This window comes from Ovis aries, chromosome 20, assembly GCF_016772045.2.
Source record: "Ovis aries strain OAR_USU_Benz2616 breed Rambouillet chromosome 20, ARS-UI_Ramb_v3.0, whole genome shotgun sequence".
NCBI lineage: Eukaryota > Metazoa > Chordata > Mammalia > Artiodactyla > Bovidae > Ovis > Ovis aries.
The window spans coordinates 5,168,090-5,190,742 of record NC_056073.1 but is presented as its reverse complement, the minus strand read 5'-3'; the positions used below and the strand labels follow the sequence as shown (position 1 = coordinate 5,190,742).

The window sequence follows — 22,653 nt, the reverse complement described above, 5'->3', positions numbered from 1 at the left end:
AATAATATTCAGTGAGTCACAAAACTCCTTCAAAGATCTCTCCATATTCCAGAGGCTGTTCACTCTCTTAGTTACATCAGTTCAGTTCAGTTCAGTTGCTCAGCGCTGTCTGACTCTTTGCGACCCCATGAACCGCAGCACGCCAGGCCTCCCTGTCCATCACCAACTCCCAGAGTCCACCCAAACCCATGTCCATTGAGTTGATGATGCATTCCAACCATCTTATCCTCTGTCATCCCCTTCTCCTCCTGCCCTTAGTTACATAAGAGAAGATAAATAGTACTTTCCATCTCCCAGTTACTGCCATATAAAGCAGGCTTGCTAAAGCCTGAGAACAGACTGTTCTCCAGAAAACAGAGGGAGGAAGTCAAGTTGTTTTTAGAAATATGTTTGTGTTAAATATAGAAGAGTGGGGGATAGAGTGTGAAATAATAACTGATGGTTAAAAAGATTAAGCAATTTCTTGTAGTCTCACAGTGGTCAACAAAAAATTTAGTAATTGAACACCAATAGAGCAGATTTCAGAATCTTTCATCTTAAATCCTAAACTCTACCGCCAGTTTCTCAGTCCAGCTGTAATTATGCCATTTTTGCACATAAACAACCAGGAAATAGTTGCTTCAAATAATCTTCTCTGAAGTACTGCATTTATTAATTTATATTACTTGTCTAGTAATTAGATGCTTTTACCTGTAATAAATCCCATGGACAGAAGAGCCTGGCAGGCTGTGGTCCATATGGTCACAAAGAGTCTGACATGATTGGAGTGACTTAGCACACACACACCCCTCTAATACAATGCCTTAAGCAATAAGGAATACATAACCGTTCCTATATCAAGAGTTCCAAAATAGAACATCTCAAGGATCAGTTGATTTCACCATTTAGTGACAAATTCTAGGATTCAAATGTTTCTTTTCCACTATTTTCATAGTCACTGAATGACTGGCACATGTCAAGCTTCATAAGAAGATATGGACATCAGTGCAGTTCAGTTGCTCAGTTGTGTCCGACTCTTTGTGACCCCATGGACTGCAACACACCAGGCCTTCCTGTCAATCACCAACTCCTGGAGTTTACTCAAACTCATGTCCATCAAGTCAGTGATGCCATCCAACCATCTCATTCTCTGTCATCCCCTTCTCATTCTACCTTCAATCTTTCCCAACATCAGGGTCTTTTCAAATGAGTCAGTTCTTCCCATTCTGTGACCAAAGTATTGGAGTTTCAGCTTCAGGATCAGTCCTTCCAATGAATATTAAGGACAGATTTCCTTTAAGATTAACTTGTTTGATCTCCTTTCAGTCCAAGGGACTCTCAAGAGTCTCCTCCAACACCACAGTTCAAAAGCCTCAGTTCTTTGGAGCTCAACTTTCTTTATAGTCCAACTCTCACATCCATACATGACTAGTGGAAAAAATCATAGCTTTGACTAAATGGACCTTTGTTGGCAAAGAAATGTCTCTGCTTTTTAATATGCTGTCTATGTTGATCATAGCTTTTCTTCCAAGGAGCGAGCGTCTTTTAATTTCATAGCTGCAGTCACCATATGCAATGATTTGGGAGCCCCAAAAATAAAATCTCTCAATGTTTCCATTGTTTCCCCATCTATTTGCCATGTAGTGATGGGACTGGATGCCATGATCTTAGTTTTCTGATGGTTGAGTTTTAAGCCAACTTTTTCACTCTCCTCTTTCACTTTCATCACGAGGCTCTTTAGTTCTTCTTCGTTTTTTGCCAAGGGTGGTGTCATCTGCATATCTAATGTTAACCATATTTCTCCCAGCAATCTTGATTCCAGCTTGTACTTCATCTAGCCAGGTATTTTGCATTATGCACTCTCCATATAAGTTAAATAAGGAAGGTGATGATACACAGCCTTCTCTTACTCCTTTCCCAATTTGGAACCAGTCTGTCGTTCCATGTCCAGCTGTCTAACTGTTGCTTCCTGACCTGCATACAGATTTCTCAAGAGGCAGGTCAGGTGTCTGGTATTCCCATCTCTTTAAGAATATTACACAGTTTGTAGTGATCCACATACCCAAAGTCTTTTGCATAGTCAATAAAGCAGAAATAGATGTTTTTCTGGAACTCTCTTGCTTTTTTGATGATCCCATAGATGTTGGCAAATTGATCTCTGGTTCCTCTGCCTTTTCTAAGTCCAGCTTGAACATCTGGAATTTCACCGTTCATGTACTGTTGAAACCTGGCTTGGAAAATTTTGAGCATTACTTTACTAGCGTGTGAGATGAGTGCTATTGTGGGGTAGTTTGAACATTCTTTGCCATTGCCTTTCCTTGGGATTGAATGAAAATTGACCTTTTCCAGTCCTGTGGCCACTGGTGAGTTTCCCAAATTGGCTGGCATATTGACTGCAGCCCTTTTACAGCATCATCTTTTAGGATTTGAAATAGCTCCACTGGAATTCCATTACCTCCACTAGATTTGTTTGGAGTGATGTTTCTTAAGGCCCACTTGACTTCACATTCCAGGATTTCTGGCTCTAGGTGAGTGATCACACTATCATGGTTATTTGGGTCATGAAGATCTTTTTGTACAGTTCTTCTGTGTATTCTTGCCACCTCTTCTTAATATCTTCTGCTTCTGTTAGGTCCCTACCATTTCTGTCCTTTATCGAGCCCACCTTTGCATGAAATGTTCCCTTGGTATCTCTAATTTTCTTGAAGAGATCTCTAGTCTTTCCCATTCTATTATTTTCCTCTATTTCTTTGCATTGATCACTGAGGAAGGCTTTCTTATCTCTCCTTGTTATTCTTTGGAACTTTGGATTCAAATGGATATATCTTTACTTTTTCCTTTACCTTTCACTTCTCTTATTTTCATAGCTGTTTGTAAGGCCTCCTCAGACAACCATTTTGCCTTTTTGCATTGCTTTTTCTTTGGGATGGTCTTGATCACTGCCTCCTATACAATGTCATGAACCTCCATCCATAGTTCTTTAGGCACTCTGTTTATCAGATCTAATCCCTTGTATCTATTTGTCACTTTCACTGTATAATCATAAGAGATTTGATTTAGGTCATATCTGAATAATGTAGTGGTTTCCCCTACTTTCTTCCATTTAAGTCTGAATTTGGCAAAAAAAAGAGTTCATGATCTGACCCACAGTCAGCTCCCTGTCTTGTTTTTGCTGACTGTATAGAGCCTCTCCATCTTTGGCTGCAAAGAATATAATAAATATGATTTCAGTATTGACCATCTGGTGATGTCCATGTGTAGAGTCATCTCTTGTGTTGTTGGAAGAGGGTTTGTTATGACCACCGTGTTCTCTTGGAAAAACTGTTAGTCTTTGACGTGCTTTGTTTTGTACTCCAAGGCCAAATTTGCCTGTTACTCCAGGTATCTCTTGACTTCCTACTTTTGCATTCCAATCCCCTATAATGAAAAGGACATCTTTTGGGGGGTGTTAGTTCTATAAGGTCTTGTATGTCTTCATAGAACTGTTCAACTTCAGCTTCTTCAGCATTACTGGTCAGGGGATAGACTTGGATTACTGTGATATTGAATGGTTTGCCTTGGAAATAAACAAGATCATTCTGTCATCTTTGAGACTGCATCCAGGTACTGCATTTTGGACTTTTTGTTTACTATGATGGCTACTCCATTTCTACTAAGGGATTCTTGCCCACAGTAGTAGATATAATGGTCATCTGAGTTGAATTCACCCATTCCAGTCCATTTTAGTTCACTGATTTGTAAAATGTTAACATTCACTCTTGCCATCTCCTGTTTGACCACTTCCAATTTGCCTTGATTCATGGACCTAACATTCCAGGTTCCTATGCAATATTGATTTTTATAGCATTGGACTTTACTTCCATCACCAGTCACATCCACAACTGGGTGTTGTTTTTCCGTTTAGCTCCATCTCTTCATTCTTTCTGGAGTTATTTCTCCACTGATCTCCAGTAGCATATTGGGCACCTACTGACCTGTTGAGTTCATCTTTCATTGTGATATCTTTTTGCCTTTTTCATACTGTTCATGGTGTTCTCAAGGCAAGAATACTGAGGTGGTTTGCCATTCCCTTCTCCAGTGGGCCATGTTTTGTCAGAACTCTCCACCATGACCCATCTGTCTTGGGTAGCCCTACTTGTCCTGGCTCATAGTTTCATTGAGTTAGACAAGGCTTTGGTCCATGTGATCAGATTGGTTAGTTTTCCGTGATTGTGGTTTTCACTCTGTCTACCCTCTGATGGAGAAGAATAAGAGTTTTATGGAAGCTTCCTGACTGAGGGGGGAACTTATATGGACATACAGGAATTTAAATTGCCAGAATTGACTTAGTCTAATAAGAACTGATCTGGTCCCATCACTTCATGGGAAATAGATGGGGAAACAGTGGAAACCGTGTCAGTTCAGTTCAGTTCAGTTCAGTCGCTCAGCTGTGTCCGACTCTTTGTGTGTCAGACTTTATTTTTTTGGGCTCCAAAATCACTGCAGATGGTGACTGCAGCCATGAAATTAAAAGACACTTACTCCTTGGAAGAAAAGTTATGACCAACCTAGATAGCATATTCAAAAGCAGAGACATTACTTTGCTGACTAAGGTCCGTCTAGTCAAGGCTATGGTTTTTCCTGTGGTCATGTATGGATGTGAGAGTTGGACTGTGAAGAAGGCTGAGTGCCAAACAGTTGATGCTTTTGAACTGTGGTGTTGGAGAAGACTCTTGAGAGTCCCTTGGACTGCAAGGAGATCCAACCAGTCCATTCTGAAGGAGATCAGCCCTGGAATTTCTTTGAAAGGAATGATGCTAAAGCTGAAGCTCCAATACTTTGGCCACCTGATGTGAAGAGTTGACTCATTGGAAAAGATTCTGATGCTAGGAGGGCCTGGGGGCAGGAGGAGAAGGGGACGACAGAGGATGAGATGGCTGGATGGCATCACTGACTCGATGGATGTGAGTCAGTGAACTCCGGGAGATGGTGATGGACAGGGAGGCCTGGCATGCTGCAATTCATGGGGTCGCAAAGAGTCAGACATGACTGAGCGACTGAACTGAACTGAATAAGAACTGACCCTAAATCACCCGAGGAAAGGACGAATTCCCATGTAAAATCAGAGTTCTATTTAGCAAGGATGAAGAGGATAGGAAGCTTGGGTAGGCAGCCAGCAGTTTTATTTTTATTTGTTTTTAATTGGAAGATAATTGCTTTGCAATGTCGTGTTGGGTCTGCCATATAACAATGGGCATCAGCCACAAGTACACTTATATCCCCTTCCTCATGAACCTCCAACTACCTCCTTTGTAAATAAACGATGCCTGTCAAGGCATCAAAAATATAAACCACATCAGTCTAAGCTTAAATTCTATATTTCACGAGGCTTTTTGGAACTAAAGAGCACAAGCTTAAAATAGTGTTTCTCACCGTTTCAAAGGGTTCAATTTCTATCAATTCAGAATTTTTTTTTCTATTTATTAATGGACATATTTCATATGATAGAAAACCATATTGGTTTTCTTGTGTAGGCAAGAACTTTTCATCTCCAGTAAAACTTTTTCCAGAAATGGAGAGATCATCCATTCACTGGCAGAGGAAATTTTTGAAGGCTGTGCTTCTGAAAATGAAGAATCCAATGAGTGATGAGGGAAACATCATCACTCCCGTGTTTCTCCTGGGAGGCGCTCATCAGAGGACTCATCTATGTACTGGGAACTTCTGCTTCAACAGCACTAGATTTGTTAAATAAATGTCTCCCAGATACTAATATCAGGTTCCCAAATATTAATAAAATAAAATATCAGAGGTCCCTGATGCCAAACAAGTGCACCATCAGGACAAAGGGATCATGCTTAAAAGGTAAACGTGAGATACAACCTATGAAGAAAATGCTGAGAAACAAAATTTCCAGAAAGAAGAAATTCAAAAAGAGTGGGTGTCTGTTAGGACCAAGCTTCAGAGATACCTATCCTTTTCAGATCATGTCATCAAAATTAGTGTGCAAATAATAAGCATTAGACTAAAGCAGTAGAATTTAAAGATATGTAAAATCACTGCAGATGGTGACTGCAGCCATGAAATTAAAAGATGCTTACTCCTTGGAAGGGAAGTTATGACCAACCTAGATAGCATATTCAAAAGCAGAGACATTACTTTGCCAACAAAGGTCCATCTAGTCAAGGCCATGGTTTCTCCAGTGGTCATGTATGGATGTGAGAGTTGGACTATAAAGAAAGCTGAGCATCAAAGAATTTATGCTTTTGAACTGTGGTTTTGGAGAAGACTCTTGAGAGCCCCTTGGACTGCAAGGAGATCCAACCAGTCCATTCTAAAGGAGATCAGTCCTGGGTGTTCATTGGAAGGACAGGTGCTAAAGCTGAAACTCCAATACTTTGACCACCTCATGCAAAGAGTTGATTCATTGGAAAAGACCTTGATGCTGGGAGGGATTGGGGGCAGGAGGAGAAGGGGACGACAGAGGATGAGATGGCTGGATGGCATCACTGACTTGATGGACATGAGTTTGCATAAACTCCGGGAGTTGGTGATAGACAGGGAGGCCTGGTGTGCTGTGATTCATGGGGTCGCAAAGAGTCGCACATGACTCAGCAACAAACTGAACTGAATAGGAAAACAGAATTTGTTAATGGCCCTAATATCTCAATAGTAGAGATCTTCCTCTATTTGAAGATCAGCTTTGAGGGATTTGGAAGAGCAAAATGGTTGATGGACACATAAAGACTTATTTAGCATTTCCATGTTTGTTCTGAACTTTGGTAGAATGTGGAGGGGGGTGCAGAAGAGGGGAGCAAGAATAAGGAGTGAGCAGAACTCAGCCCTGTAGGCAGAAATATTGAAATGCACAAGGGTAGTTCATTGTAAGAATTATAAGGCATATTCCACCCATGATGGTAGTTCTTATTTAAAGCAAATAACTAGATAATAAAGAAAAGGAAATATCCTTTTACACATTCATCTGGTTGTCCTACAAATACTGTAAATTTCTTTCATCACAGTTATTAATCCTTGCCCATCTTTTTTTCCTCCTCTCCTGCTATCATTTTTTTCCCTCTAATTTTTAAAGTTTTATAAAGGCCATGAGGAAAACAACTTTAGGAAAGGAAAAACCAGCCACAGAATACTGCAAGGGCTAAGAAATAGGCACTGCCCATTAAAACACTTAGATCCATTCTTGTAGTCATTTCAAATGCACTTCAAATGAAGTAACTTACAAAGTAAAATAAATGCATTGCTTATCTCATAAGGTGATATCCCCTCACACCTGTTAGAATGGCCATCATCAAAAAGACAAGAGATGGGTGTCGGAGAGGATGTGGAATAATGGGAATCCTTGTGCACCATTGGTGGGAATACAAATTGAGCCACTATGGCAAACAGTGGTTCCTCAAAAAAACAAAAAGGGGGGGGGGGGAATAGAACTATTATATGACCCAGGAATTCCACTTCTGGGTGTATACCCAAAAAATATGAAACCAGCATCTTGAAAATATATTTGTACCCCCATGTTGATTACAGCATTACCCACAGTAGCCAAAACACGGAAGCAGACCTAGTGTCCATCTACGGATGGTGTGCAAAGAAGATACACACACACAGGAATATTATTAAGCCATAAGAAAAGGAGAATCGTGTCATTTGCAACAACGTGGATGGAACTTGAGGGCATTGTGCTAACTGAAACATCAGACAAAGAAAAACTCTGTATGTTCTCACAGTTATGTGGAATCTAAAAAACAGCTGAGTTCATTGAAACAGAGAATAGAGTGGTGGTTTCCAGGGGCTAGAGTCTGGAGGAAATGAAGAGATGCTGGTCAAAGGGACACAGTTCTAGTTATGAGATTAATATATTCTGGGCACACAGTTAACGATATTATATTTTGTACATGGAACTTCATAGGAGAGTAGATGAAAAGAAATGTTAATTATGTGAGGTAACAAAAGTGCTAACTAACCACGGTGTAGCAACCATTTCTCAGTATATAATTATATCAAATCATAATAATAATTAAACCTCTTAAATTTACCCAATGTTTTATGTTATTTATATCTCAATAAAGCTAGGGGGAAGTAATTAATCTTGATTTCCAATCATATCCAAACATAGATTCTACATGTTTGAATCTTTGAATCATTCAGTATGAAAGAAGGGAAAGTAGAGAGAACTACTGGCAAATAATTTATAATTTTATATAAATATTCAGAAATTGGTTTGGGTCTACCAAATCTATGGACTAAGCATTAAGCTGGGAGAGCATCATTAGTGTGGTGTCTGATATAATGCATGTAATCCATGTTTACACAGGCAACACTTGGAGAAGCTGGCTTTTGCCACTTGCATATCAGCTTATCCATCTTCCTTGAGAGACAGGGAGGCAAATATATACAAAGAATTTAAAAAAATTTAATAAATATTTTATGGGTAAGGAAACTGTTGTATAAGAGAACATTTTCATCTTCTGTTGCCCTGACTATGTTGCTTGGGGATATTCTTCATTATTAAGACTCTAAATTCATGATAGTGGCAGCTCTAATCTTTTAATTGATGACTGACTTCACATAGGAGCATATGAAACAGTTCTGAGTAACGTAATCTAAACAACTTACAAAATGGTAAAGCATCCAAGCATTATACTGTTGCCTTACAACATATATGCAACATGTATGTAAAGTGAAAGTTGCTCAGTCATGTCTGACTTTTTGCCACCCCTTGGAATTCTCCAGGCCAGAATACTGGAGTGGGTAGCTGTTCCCATCTCCAGAGGAAATTCCCAACCCAGGGATTGAACCCAGGTCTATCCTCATTGCAGGCAGATTCATTACCAACTGAGCCTCAAGGGAAGCCCAAGAATACTGGAGTGGGTAGCCTATCCCTCCTCCGGCCAATCTCCCCAACCCAGGAATCAAACCAGGGTCTCCTGCATTACAGGCAAATTCTTTACCAACTGAGCTATCAGGGAAGCCCTGATACACACTTGATACATATCTGATACATATCAGTTCAGTTCAGTTGCTCAGTAGCAGCCGACTCTTTGCAACCCCATGAACTGCAGCACGCCAGGCCTCCCTGTCCGTCACCAACTGCTGGAATTTACCCAAACCCATGTCCATTGAGTTGGTGATGCCATCCAACCATCTCATCCTCTGTTGTCCCTTTTTCCTCCTGCCCTCAATAGTTCCCAGCACCAGGGTTTTTTTTTAAATGAGTCAGTTATTCACATCAGGTGGGCAAAGTATTAGAGTTTCAGCTTCAACATCAGTCCTTCCAATGAACACCCAGGACTGATCTCCTTTAGGATGGACTGGTTAGATCTCCTTGCAGTCCAAAGGACTCTCAAGAGTCTTCTCCAACACCACAGTTCAAAAGCATCAATTCTTCAGTGCTCAGCTTTCTTTATATTCCAACTCTCACATCCATACATGACTATTGGAAAAACCATGGCCTTGACTAGACAGACCTTTGTTAACAAAGTAATGTCTCTGCTTTTTTATATGCTATCTAGGTTGGTCATAAGTTTCCTTCCAAGGAGTAAGCATTTTTTAATACTTATCAGGGCTTCCCTAATCTCAGGAAACATGTACGTAAAGGTAATGGATATTTGTATTTATCTGGTCTGCCTTCAGAAGATTCTGTTCCCTCCCAGGATGGGAAACATCTTTCCAAGAAAGAAACCAAAATACTTATTCAGATGAACTTGGTCCTCTTGGAAAACAAGTAAGATATTTTAACTTTGAATTCCCAGTTGGAGGGCATCTCACCTGTCTCTCTCCTCTTCCTTCCCAGGAGGGTACATTTATGAATGGAGCGCTCTCTGAGGCATGAGTGCTGCCTTCTGTGCTTTCTCTGGTCTCCGCTGTGAGGCGCTGTTCTGTCTCGTCTCTGGCCACGTTGCGGAGTCTGCTGGGATGACCGGTCCACACTGCTACTTCGGGCACCGTGGTTCCTTGTCAAGGCTTCCAGTTTTGGAGGCTTCCATATATGGTGGTTTTCTTCCTCTAAAAGATGGGCCTCATCTTGCTCCCTAAGAGAGGATCTCCATACCCCTTCCTTCCTCTGGAGAGCCAAAGGGCCAGCCACTCTCTCTGCACATGGCTATATTATGTGCTATTTTGTTGAAGCGAACATCACATCTCTCCTTCAGTCATAGCTTCCATCCCGCTGGAGTTACAGTGCCATAACATTTTGGTAATATGATTAATGCACAGTTTTGTTGACAGGAAAGAAGTGAGGCCTCTTATGCTGGGATTTCCCCCAAACTTATATGGATGCAAGCACTGTTCCTCATTTTCACCCTGGTCCCAAACCCCCAGGGAGATCCATTATAGATGCTGTTGGGTGGTGACTGAGCAGGGGGCAGTGGTTAAGAAAGAGACAGGACAAGATGCCAAAACTGAAACTCCTGCCTCTACCTTTTTCTTCCCTCCATCTCTCCAAGGTCACCATCTAAAGTAGACTTTTCTCCCCCCATATCCTCCATTTATTTTTCACTATAACTTTTAATGCAGCTTTATGACTCAGATCTACCAGAATTAGATCATGATAACATAAAGACATTTTTAACATTTAGAAAACACTACTCTCTTCACAAACCCTGGCTTTCAATGCCATTATTCCTTTAAGTGCTTGAAAAGGCTAGACTTTAAGCTCCAGCTGAACAATGACTCCTTTGTTCTAAGGCTCTACCCGGTCTTTTACAGGAGTAATGGATACTTGTTGCTTGGCTTTGGAGCTGTAGAGAACCACGATTCAAGGAAAATGAAAAAAAAAAAAAGAAAAAAAGTGATGACTTAAGATATTCCACTATGTTCCTATTACAGATATACAATGGTTCAACTAAAAACTAGAGTTATTAGAGAGGAAACCAGGACAAGGGAAATGGGAGGAAAAGAAATGAGGTGATGAGAAGAAATGAGAAGAGAAGAGGGGGAAAAAAGCAACAACAAATGCCAGCGGATTTGACAGATTGGCCTCGTTTCCCTCTTGTCCCAGTTTCCTGAATTATCTCCCCTTTTGCAGGCAGAAGACCAGAGAGCGCATGGTGAGCGGAGAGAACCCTGGATATAAAACTACCCGAGAGACATTGTTTGCAGACCTATTCAGATTAGGGATTTGGAGGTTGTAGTTGCTTCACTATAATTTTATAGGTCATTATAGTTATCTTCATCGGAAGTCAATCAGAGAAGACCCCAAATCAAACAGTTTCCCCATACTGGATTTAGTTTGTTGGTTAAATGTAATCCTTTTTGTTAAAATCCATGAGGCATATTTGAGATTTCTGACTAGAAATGACTAGAAATCATTTGATTCCACTGAGGAACAGATGTATGTTTATATAATGGACACTGAAACGGGTATCTAAATACATTTGTCTTTATGATACAGCTGCTAGAAAGTCAGAGTTTCCTTTGCACCTAACAATTAGAAAGTTTCCCTCTGTACAGACTCCTATATTTTTATTTTCTAGTGCACATTTGAATTTGCCTCATTATCTATCTTATTTGTAATAATACTCTGTGCAATAAGTGTCTTAAACAGGATAGGCTGGGTTAATCCTACAGTAACAAGCAGTCATGATATCTCAGTGGATTATAATGACAAAGGTTTATTTCTTGCTCACACTAAAAGCTCATTACCATGAGCTGTCAGGAAGCTCTGAATTTGTTCTGTTGACTTCACAGAGAGAGTCAGGCTGAAAAAGCCACTTTTCTCTGAACTATTACCAGAGGTAAATTAGAGATTACGACAGAGTACATGTTGGATCTTAAAACCTCCATCTAGGATGTGTGAGCACGCATGCTCAGTCACGTCTGACTCTGCGCGACCCTTATGGACTGCAGCCAGCAAGGCTCCTCTGTCCATGGGATTCTCCAGGCTAGAGTTCTGGAGTGGGTTGCCATGCCCTTCTCCAGGGGATCTTCCTGACCCAGACATTGAACCTGGGTCTCCTGTATTGCAGGCAGGTTCTGTACCACTGAGCCATCAGGAAAGCCCATAAAAAGCCTATAAGGAGCTAAATGATCCATATCATCACCCTGATGTTAAGAAAATCCAATTTAATGGTAACACAGTTTCCTCCAACCTTGTCTGGGGAACCAACAGCCAATTGGTCAAAGTAGTTGCAGATGAGCTAATAGCCTTCTGTCATTGGTAGCTAATTAGCCTGCAGCCTGGGAGCACTTATCAATAGGTGTTCAGAAAACCAATAAAATGAGGGGTCAACTGGGGTAGCTGAAAAAGGTCCAACCAGATTCTCAAAATATAAAAATAATGCACCTGAAGATAAGTTATATGTATGAAAACCAAAGGGAGAATCAAGGTGAAACCTGTTCATTATCTTTGTATTTTTTGAGATGTCATCTTTCATATATGAAATAAAAACTAGCACTGTGATAACGAGATTAAATCATGGGCCTCCTAATGAACAGATCACTAACTACTGTGCTTTCCCACCTTAAAACCCTTCTTGGTTTGTTGAATGGGCAGCATTATGGCTTTCTGGAAGCCATTTCTTTTTGCGTACAAAATTATTCTTGCTTTCCCATTGTAACTCTCCACTATGATTTCTTCTTTTTAAAAATTTTTATTTTATATTGGAGTATAGCCGATTAACAATGTTGTGATATTTTCAGATAGACAGAAAAGGGACTAAATCATACATATACATGTATCCATTCTCCTCTAAACTCCCCTCCCATCCAGGCTGCCACATAACTTTGAGCAGAGTTCCCTGTGCTATAAAGTAAAAAGCGCTAGTTGCTCAGTTGTGTCCAACTCTTTGCGACCACATCGACTGTAGCACACCAGGCTCCTCTCTCCTTGGAACTCTGCAGGCAAGAATACTGGAGTGGGTTACCATTCCCTTCTCCAGGGGATCTTCCCAACCCAGGGATCAAACCCTGGTCTCCTTCATTGCAGGCAGCTTCTTTACCGTCGAAGCCACCAGGGAAGCTGTGCTATACAGTAGGATCTTATTGATTATCCATCTTAAATACAGCAGCGTGTACATGTCCATCCCAGACTCTAACTATCCCTTCCCCCCTGGTAATAACCATATATTCATTCTCTAAGTATGTGATTCTGTTTTGTAAATAGGTTCATTTGTATCCACTGTGATTTATGACCTCGTGAGAGCATATGAAGGCATTATTAATTCAAGAAATATTGAGAGTATTTTACACCAGTTCTTGCAGTGGACTTGGATGCACCAGCCAAGGGTTGAGAGTCAAGTGGGGTGATTTAGACTATATAAGAATGAACATCAGTCATGGAAGCATTAAAACATTTTGGCAGCGTATCCCTTTGTATCTCTTTACATAGTATTCTGAATTCAACAGGAAAACAACATGCAGATGTATTCACTTCAACTTTACTATCAACTGACTGGTTGTATCTCCCCAAGAGGCATATGCTGGAACCCTAACCGCCAATGTGGTGGTATTTGGAGGAATGCCTTTAGGAGGTAATTTAGGTCATGAGAGCAGAGTCCTTACGTGTGGTTAGTATCCTTTTAAAAGAGACCCGAGGGATCCCTAGCTAGGACTTTGGTGTTGGAGAAGACTCTTGAGAGTCCCTTGCAAGGAGATCAAACCAGTCCATCCTAAAGGATATCAACCATGAATATTCCTTGGAAGGACTGATGCTGAAGCTGAAGCTCCAATACTTTGGCCACCTGATGTGAAGAGCCGATTCACTGGAAAAGACTTTGATGCTGGGGAAGATTGAGGGCAAGAGGAGAAGGGGACAGAGGATTATGGTTAGATGACATCACTGACTCAATGGACATGAGTTTGAACAGATTCAGGGAGACGGTGAAAGACAGGGAAGCCTGGCGTGATGCCATCCATGCAGTTCTCAGTTGGATACGACTTGGCAGCTGAGCAATGGGAGGACAGGGCAAGAAGCCTGGGGGTTCTCACCAGAATCCAAATGCATCAGCGCTCATGTCTCACACTTCCAGCCTCCAGATCTGTGAGAAATAAATTTCTGTTCCTTATACAACCCTTAGTCTATGGTACTTTGTTAACAGCTTCCCAAACTAAGATCTATTATAATTAAGTCATAGTATATAACAGAATGTAGGCATTTGGAGTCTTGATGATATCTATTCATGCCCAGGCAATTACATAGCGGGGATTTGGAAGTATTTTTTATCAGAATTAAAAACCTATATCTTGAATCTGACTATCTTTGAAGGCTTAAAATTTAAACAAATTTCCTCATGAAATTTAAAAAGAATTATATTTAGCACTTAATAGATTACACATCAACATTCAAAAATGACTTCACATGTACTTACAAATAAGCAGTAATGTAGAAAAACATCTTCTGTTAAACTTTCTTCTACTTCTTAAGAGAACTAAAATTGTGTTACTAATAGACTTCTTTTAAAGTCTTGGAAAATAAATAGGACTATAAATTTAAGTTCACTATAATAAAAAACCTTACCTTTTCTGGTTTCCAGAATATATAACCATACATTATGTCCATCCTTGAATATCTTGAAGCATACATACTATGAAGCTTAGCATAAAAGGAACAGGCACTCAAACAGGTGGATAACATAATTTTCATTTTCCTAATGTATACCAGAGTCTAAATTGCACCTTGCCTTCATTTGTAACCCAACCATTCAGTTTATGGTAAATTGACTTGATGGGAAGTTTATCTTAAGACTTATGTAATCTTCGCCCCTTGTGTATCATGATATTTGGGGGGAATATATTTTCTGGGAATAACATATGGTGGAACAATCTTTCAGGTTACCTGTTGTGACCCTGAGTTTGCCTTATGGAGGAAAAATATGCTTCCAATTAAAATTGTCCTATGGGGATGCTATTCTTTATGAATTCAGAGTGAAGAATAGCTAAGGACTCTGGTCTGTGTCTGACAGCTGGTGCAAAGCACCTTGAATCAATAAAACTCTTATTAATTCCATTCTCAGCACTTGCTATTGGTTCACCTTGACATGATTCTATTCTACAAAGGACTGTAGATTTGAAAACCTCTAATACAGCTCAGTGTCCAGAATAAGACCAGTATTCCTGAAAAAGACCTACATACTGACAAAAATAACATCATATAAATAAAGAACAGCAGCAGCTTATGGACACTGTTTTAGGTGCTTTGAGGGTCACAGACACATTTAAAGACACATTTCATTTCTCTAAATGATGTTTCTAGAAAACAAGGCACAGAACTTTAACTGTAAACCAGGGCTGATAGAAGTTCTTCTTCTCAAATACATAAATTCACTTTGTGTCAGATGATTCAACTGTTCTTAATCTCCTAGGGTGAACCCTGCACAATGCTAAGCCTACTAAACATTCCTCAGAGTCAAGTAAATGCTAAGTATAAAATATTGTTTTTCTTGCTGTTCTCCAAGCATAGTCTTTCAGATTCTTCTGTATTTAGTTCATCACCCAGTGCAAAGCAGGACAACAACAAAGTCATGTTGAATTTTCACCATTTAGCCTTCATGCTGCTGCTGCTAAGTCTCTTCAGTCGTGTCTGACTCTTTGTGGCCCTATGGACTAGCCCACCAGGCTGCTCTATCCATGGGATTCTCCAGGCAAGAACACTGGAGTAGGCGGCCATTCCCTTCTCCAGGGGATCTTCCCTCCCGAGCAACTGGACCTGCCTCTCACGTCTCCTGCACGGGCAGGCAGGTTCTTTACCACTGATGCCACTTGGGAACCCCCTCTAGATTGTTACTGTACCCTATTTGTTTCCTGGGTCAGATTTTACCATTTTACCCTCTGATTCACAGAGACAGTATCCAGATCCAAAAAGACAACCATTTTTCTCTTGCATTAGTTACTTCAGCCCCTCACTTCCAGGAGAAGATCAAGTCACAGGCAATAATGGGAGAGGAGCTGACCATTCACCTCCTTCTCACATTACAAGAATATCAAGGCAATTGAATCAAAAAATATGATTCGCATTCCAAATATTCCTTAACAGGAAGAAAATAGGGAGGAGGAAAGATATCTCCTCTTTGTTTTTTTTTTTTAATAAATTTATTTAAATTGGAAATTAATTACTTTACAATATTGTATTGGTTTTGCCATACATCAACATGTATCCACCACAGGTATACATGTGTTCCCTACACTAAAACCAAGCACCACCCAAGGGCCAGCAAGTTCCAGAGCAAATTCTTTGTTTTATATATAGATATAAAGGAATTGACTAAGGAATTGACTATTGTTTGAGGAACCTTTATTGGAATAATGACATATCACAAGGTAAAATTAATTCCTATTAAGCAACTTAGTTCTTTTAAAATCTCTGCCTTCTTTTTACCAAATAAATACATAGATGCAAGGAGTGACCGCTACGTCTTATTACTGAGCACCTCTGTGTAGAAGTTGGAGGCTCTAAACATAACTCCCAAGTATCTGCCCAACTGGGCTTCCCTGATAGCTCAGTTGGTAAAGAATCTGCCTGCAATGAGGAGACACTGGTTCAATTCCTGGGTCGGGAAGATCTGCTGGAGAAGGGATAGGCTACCTACCACTCCAGTATCCTTGGGCTTCCCTTGAGGCTCAGTTGGTAAAGAACCCACCTGCAATGTGGGAGACCTGGGTTTGATCCCTGGGTTGGGACGATCCCCTGGAGAAGGGAATGGTTACCCACTCCAGAATTCTGGCCTGGAGAATCCACAGTCCATGGGGTCGCAGAGAGTTGGACACAACTAAGCAACTTCCACTTTCACTTTCATCTGCCCAACTGAATTCCTACATATTATAATTTCACATAGAGGGTCTTTCTGAGAGGATCAAGAAAGATATTCAAGCAGGTTTGACATGGCTTGTGGAAGGAACGGGTGAATGGCCTTGAGCTTTACTGTGCTAGAGAGTGGCATAATATAAAAACTGAATGTGATTACACATTAACAAAATTTAGTTTTTTAATATGGAAGAGATTCAATGTTATTCCAGCTTTGAAATTACAATGTCATTGACACCAATGCATGACTTTCCCAAACTACAAATTTGGAGGACCACCTTGCCTGGACATAATGTGTAGTAATGGTGGACACTTCTACAGAATGCCAGTGGGTCCAGGGAAGAGCCTCCAGTCACCAGAGTGGTATAAGGCCAGGATGAAGAAGCAGACTGCAAGCCTAGCAGTGTGCTGGACACCGTCCTTCCCGTGAGTGTACAGACCCCTTGCAGAAACGCATCCGCCCCCACTCACGCTCCTAACGCACATCATCACATCATTCTCCCTCCTTTCTCACTGCCCACAGGTCTAGCCTGCACCCCACTGCTCCTCCATGCCTGCGAAGACCTTGAGCTGACAAACTTAAGATACACTGTTTTTTCAAAAAGAAGTCCACAGAGAACATTTTTTTTTCCTTTGTACAAATGTAACAGATATATGTGTGCAGGCTGCTGTAAGAAAAATTCAGAGCTGCTGTAAGATCCCCGGCATGTATTCATTTTATAACTGGAAGCTTGAACTCTGACCAACATCTAACCTCAGCACTATTCTCAGTCCCTGGCAACCACCATTCTATTATGGTGATTAAGGTTAATAATAATGTATTATATGCTTGACTCTTCTAAGAGAGTAGATTGGAAATGTTTTCATAACAAAAGGTAATGGCAATTCTGTGACATGGTGGAGCTGTTAACTAACACTACGGTGGTAAACATTTTGTGCTCTATCAGTGCATCAAACTGTTTCATTGTACAATGCACCCTTTACATGGAACAGAATACACTTTGAAGCTGAAGGAAAAGAAAGCAAGCTATGAAAGATATGTGATTTTAAATATAAATGCACCTGGAACTAAACGTACAAAACCATGACTCAGGTCGTCATCTCATCCACCAATTCCATAAAAAAAAGGTTTTAATGAAATGCACGAATATGTGGCTGCCATGTGTATGTGTGTGCACATATGTATATAAATCAATTTTTAGCAAATGAATTTTAAAAAAGAAAACTACTGGGGTTCTTGCTGACAGATTTTTAGACTAAGTAACATGCTGTGTTAGAGTGAGCAGACAGGATGTTTATGGGGACATACATTGTTTTTAACAAAAATAAATATAATAATGGAAATATTTCTAAAGAAACTATTTTCAAAAATCAGGAGAGAAACAAAGGAAGGAAGGGAAGGAGGAAGAAAGAGAGAGAGAAAGAAGGAAGGAAGAAAGACGGAGAGAAACAAACAAACGAATAGAGAAACAAAAAGAAAAAGGAAAGAACCAGGCACCTGTATTTGAATTTCATTGCTCCCTCTCTACTTTTGGAATACACACACATTCAGAATATGAATTTAGTCAGTTGACTCCCAGATGATCCAATTACATCTGGATGAAGTTCCTGGGGGAGAAAGCAAAGCAGCTAGTGTTTCTCTTCTTTGTGATGCCTCTGGCTTCTCAGAAGGCTTCCAGAATATCCGTCCAACAATCCAATACATTAGCATCATGAGTCGATAGAGGGGCAACTGTGAAAACTTTTGATTGAGAGACAGCTCTTCAAGATTCAACAACCCAGGATAATGGTCCAGTTAGCCATGGCATGCTGTTCGTCTACTTTACCAATGACCTTAAAGAATTAGCTGTAGAAATTTCAGATGAAGCAGTTACCAGAATTTTTGTGATATTACCACTCAATTCCTAGAAGTGTATAAGCCCTTCCCTAAGCCACATAAGCTTAATACTACATGGCTCAGGTCAGAGGATGGATGGCTCTCATGGAACAAAAGAACAGTCTTCTTCAAGAAGCTCATGACTTCATAATGGAAGCAGATTCTGTAGAACAAGAAGAAAAGAGAAGACTGCCTAATTTGATAACCCACCAAGAAAACACTCTGATGTGGCAGTAGAGAGCAATCCACTCAGGCAACCACCAAAAGAGTAGGAATAAATGCCTAATATTCATGGAATTTCTGACTTTTGGTGATACAGGATCTGGAGAGTAAGGCTGTTATGATGTTCTTTAGACAGAGTTACTCAGTAAAAGTCTCAGAGTAAGTTCCTATGGGAATTACAGTCCCATGAAATATAGAAAAGTCAGCTCAGAAGCATAGTTCAATGATGCAGTATAATAAGCCAAGTATGGGGCTTTGGTGCCAATTTAAGATTACATATTTATGGGGTTTAATGGCGAGTTGTCTCTTTCAGGATCACAATGAGCCCTTTAAGACAATGCATCTTTACATGGAACAGAATACAGGATGACCTTTTATGAGAGACTTCCAGGGGGTTGAACCATTCATAAGGGAAAAGGAGTTCCACTCCAGGGCAGTGCCATAGAAAGGGGCAATAAAAACTATGACAGTCAGCGAGTATTGACCACTTTCTGGCACTTTGCCAAACACTTATAAGCATTTCATGAAGCCCTTCCAAAGCTGTCTAAATAAGGACCATTATCATGCAAGTTTTATACATAAAGGAAGTGAGGTTTGAAGTAAGGTTTAAAGGGACTGGTAAATTCACTAAGGTTTCATAGCTGCCGAGTAATAGATCAGATGACGTCAAGGACAACTCACGACAGATGGATGGGCAATAAGTCCAAGATACCTCTTCTCTCCAAGGGCTGAGCATTGGGTCAGGGTCTCCGTCCCACAACTGAAGCGTTATTTTTAATCTTTTATTATAGCAGTCCCTAGTACTCAGTTTAATTTGCTCTTCTAATAAGCTTGAGAGATATCACATATAGGAAATTGGTGAGATCTGTCTCCAATCCAAGTATCCTGGAGAAATCCTGATGATGAGCCTGTTAAGTTGGATCTTGCTGAGGAACAAGAGTCAAGGGAAGGAAGGTGGCAGGAGACGTGATGTTTACATTGCATACTTCCCTTCTTCTTGTTTGAAATTAACTCATGTATTTTTATTTTTGCTCCTAACCAACATGTATAAGATAGCTATCACACCAAGCCATAAGAAACTACGAATGTTGCACACAGAAGATCCCCTGCTCTCTTGGAAGATGCATTCTGTTGAGCACAGAAATAAAATAAATAAATAAATATTAAATATTATATAATGAAAAGGAAAATGCAATACATTGATGTCATAGAGTATCTGAGGCCTTACTGTAGTCTGAGTCATCTGGGGAAACTCACTAAGGAGGTGAAATTTATGCTGCTGGTGCCTGAATGACCAGAAGTCACAAACAGGGAAAGAGCATGACCCCTGACTGGCAAAGAGAATAACCAGGTAAAGCACCTGCAGTAGGCCCCAGGCTAACTCGTTCCAGGAGCAGAGAAAAGACAACAGGCTAGGACACAAGACACAAAGGCAAGCGCCACAAGGTACTTTACATACATGAAGCTTTTGATGCCCATTAGATGCCCAAGAAGAAGTGTTAAACTGGCCAGTGTTTCTCAAATTTTAACAAGCATATGAGTCCTGTAAAGATCTTGTTAAAAATGCAGACAATGGGACTTCCCCAGCGGTCCAGTGCTTCTGCTTCAGGGGGTGCATACTTGATCTCTGATCAGGCAACTAAGATGCCACATGCCTTACAACCAAAAAAAAAAAAAAAAGAAAGAAAAAAGAAAGAAAGAAAGTTCTTGAACTGAATAAAAATGAAAGTACATGTCAATTAAAAAACACTTAATGCAGATGGTGATGCAGTTTGTCTGGAGTGGAGCCCTAGTCTGAATAGCACCCCCCCCCAAAAAAAAAACCCAGGCGATGACAACCCTGCTGACCATGGAAGGCATTTGGACAAGGATAGGAGTTGTGAGCAGTTTTGCATTTGTAAGTCTCCAGGTAAACACAACAGAGAGAAGGAACAGACCAAACAACGAAAGATGCGGCAGGACCTGGGATCAAGGATATAGCAGGAGCCAGAGGAAGACAGGACCACAGAAACTAAGAAGTGCTTCAAAGAGGGGGAAGTGCGTGGAACACAGAGCTGTAAAGGTAGAGGGCCAAGAAGTAGACTGAGCACACAGGTGCCCCTAGACACAGTTATAAATTTGCCTTCCTTGGTTTTAATTGAAGTAGAGTTGATTTACAGTATTGAAGTTTCCAGTGTACAGCAGATTTATGCATATATGTATACATCTATATTCTTTTTATTCTGTTCTTTCCCCTTATAGGTTACTACCAGACACTGAATAGTAACCTATGATGGGAAAGAATGCTGTATAGTTCCCTGGCCTAGACAGTAAATCATCGTTGTTTAATTTATATATGGTAGTGTACATCTGCTAATCCCAAACTTTTAGTTTATCCCTCCCCCTACCCCAGTTTCCCCTTTGGGAAACACAGCTTTGTTTTCTCTGTCCGTTTCTCATCTGCACCATTTTTTAGAGTCTGTGAACCTCTAATACCGCTTTGGGTGGATTTCACAGATTCCCACTCTTCTCAAGCCTTCCCTCCACCCTCACTTGTAATGCTCGCTGACCTCACTTCCTACTTTCCCGAAGAAAAACAAATGTAGCGACCAATTAGCACGATGGACAACTTTCCCCTTAAAACCTCCTCCCCTCACACTTGAAGCTTTTTCCATTTCCATCCTTTCCTCCTGTCTCAGAGACCTTGGATATGGCTCCTTCTTCAGAGGCGTTAGGTCTTCTGCCTTCCATTCTCCTACCCTCTCACACCAGGACACAAGCTGCTCTGGGGTCATCTTCTGAACTACTGCACAGATCCACTCACCCATGACCTTGGCTGGTCTATCTTCACGGTCTAGTCCTCACATAAGTAAGTAAGGAGCTAAGGTATGGGCACGTGATGATGTTCTGCTCAGTGAAACAGGAGAGAAAGTTTGAGGTGGGATGGGGGAAATGCCCTTCATTGATTAAAAACAGGCATTCCAGAAACAAAAGCCCTCAGCAGAGGCTGAGTCCTGTGGGGATGGTGTGACTCAGAAATGCTACAACCACTTTGCAACTCAAAGGAGGAGGAGACTGAAGGTGTCAACAGGGAAATGGGAAGAAACTCTTATCTTGCAACATAATTGAGTCTCCAAGCTAAATGATGGTAGAGAAAGCAGTAATTCTGAGATATTTGAAATTAAGCCTGTGGAGTTCAAGTTTTCTATTGTTGTTCTTGTTTTTCAGTTGCTAAGCAATGTCCAACTCTTTGTGATCCCATGGACTGCAGCATGCCAGGCTTCCCTGTTCTTCACTATCTCCCAGAGTTTGGTCAAATTCACATCCATTGTGTTGACGTTGCCACCCAACGATCTCATCCTCTGTTGGTCCCTTCTCCTGCCCTTAATCTTTCCCATTATCAGGGTCTTTTCCAATGAGTTGGTTTTCTATTTCCTGCAGTTTAAAGCAGCCTCGTGGACACTTCTACCAGAGCAGGAGGTGACTTCCACCTGAGCTGCTCAAAGGCAGGGTGCAAATAGTTTCTCAGTCCTCTCTTTCTCTCCTTCCCTCTCTTCTCACCTTCTTCCTTCACTCCATTCTGTACCCCTCCTCTCTCCCTTCCTCCCTAGCTTACCCATTCTTTCCTAGCTCTGTACCTCCAAAACTATCCTTTTAACTCTTAAACCTGCCCCACACAAGCATAAAACTTCTAACTTCTAGTCCACAAAGCATTTTGCAGATGATTATGAGTATTCACAACAATTTTTCACATGCCTATTTAATGTAGATTTCTGGAGGGGCTCCGGCTTTATGTTATCTCTCCTCTACTGCTGTGATAGGGATATTGGTGGTTTATGTATTCAATGCTAAGTATCCTGTTACA

General features: G+C 40.7%; 1 protein-coding gene across 1 annotated transcript in view; it reads left to right on the top strand.

Annotated features, from left to right (window-relative positions):
• GFRAL (GDNF family receptor alpha like) overlaps nucleotides 1-11,105 on the top strand; it is an 87,266-nt gene extending 76,161 nt beyond the window's left edge. The window contains exons 9-10 of the mRNA XM_042237471.1: nucleotides 9,554-9,697; nucleotides 11,000-11,105. Of these exons, the coding sequence (XP_042093405.1) occupies nucleotides 9,554-9,697; nucleotides 11,000-11,105 (250 nt within the window). The remainder of the gene's footprint in view (nucleotides 1-9,553; nucleotides 9,698-10,999) is intronic.
• Nucleotides 11,106-22,653: the final 11,548 nt, after the last annotated feature.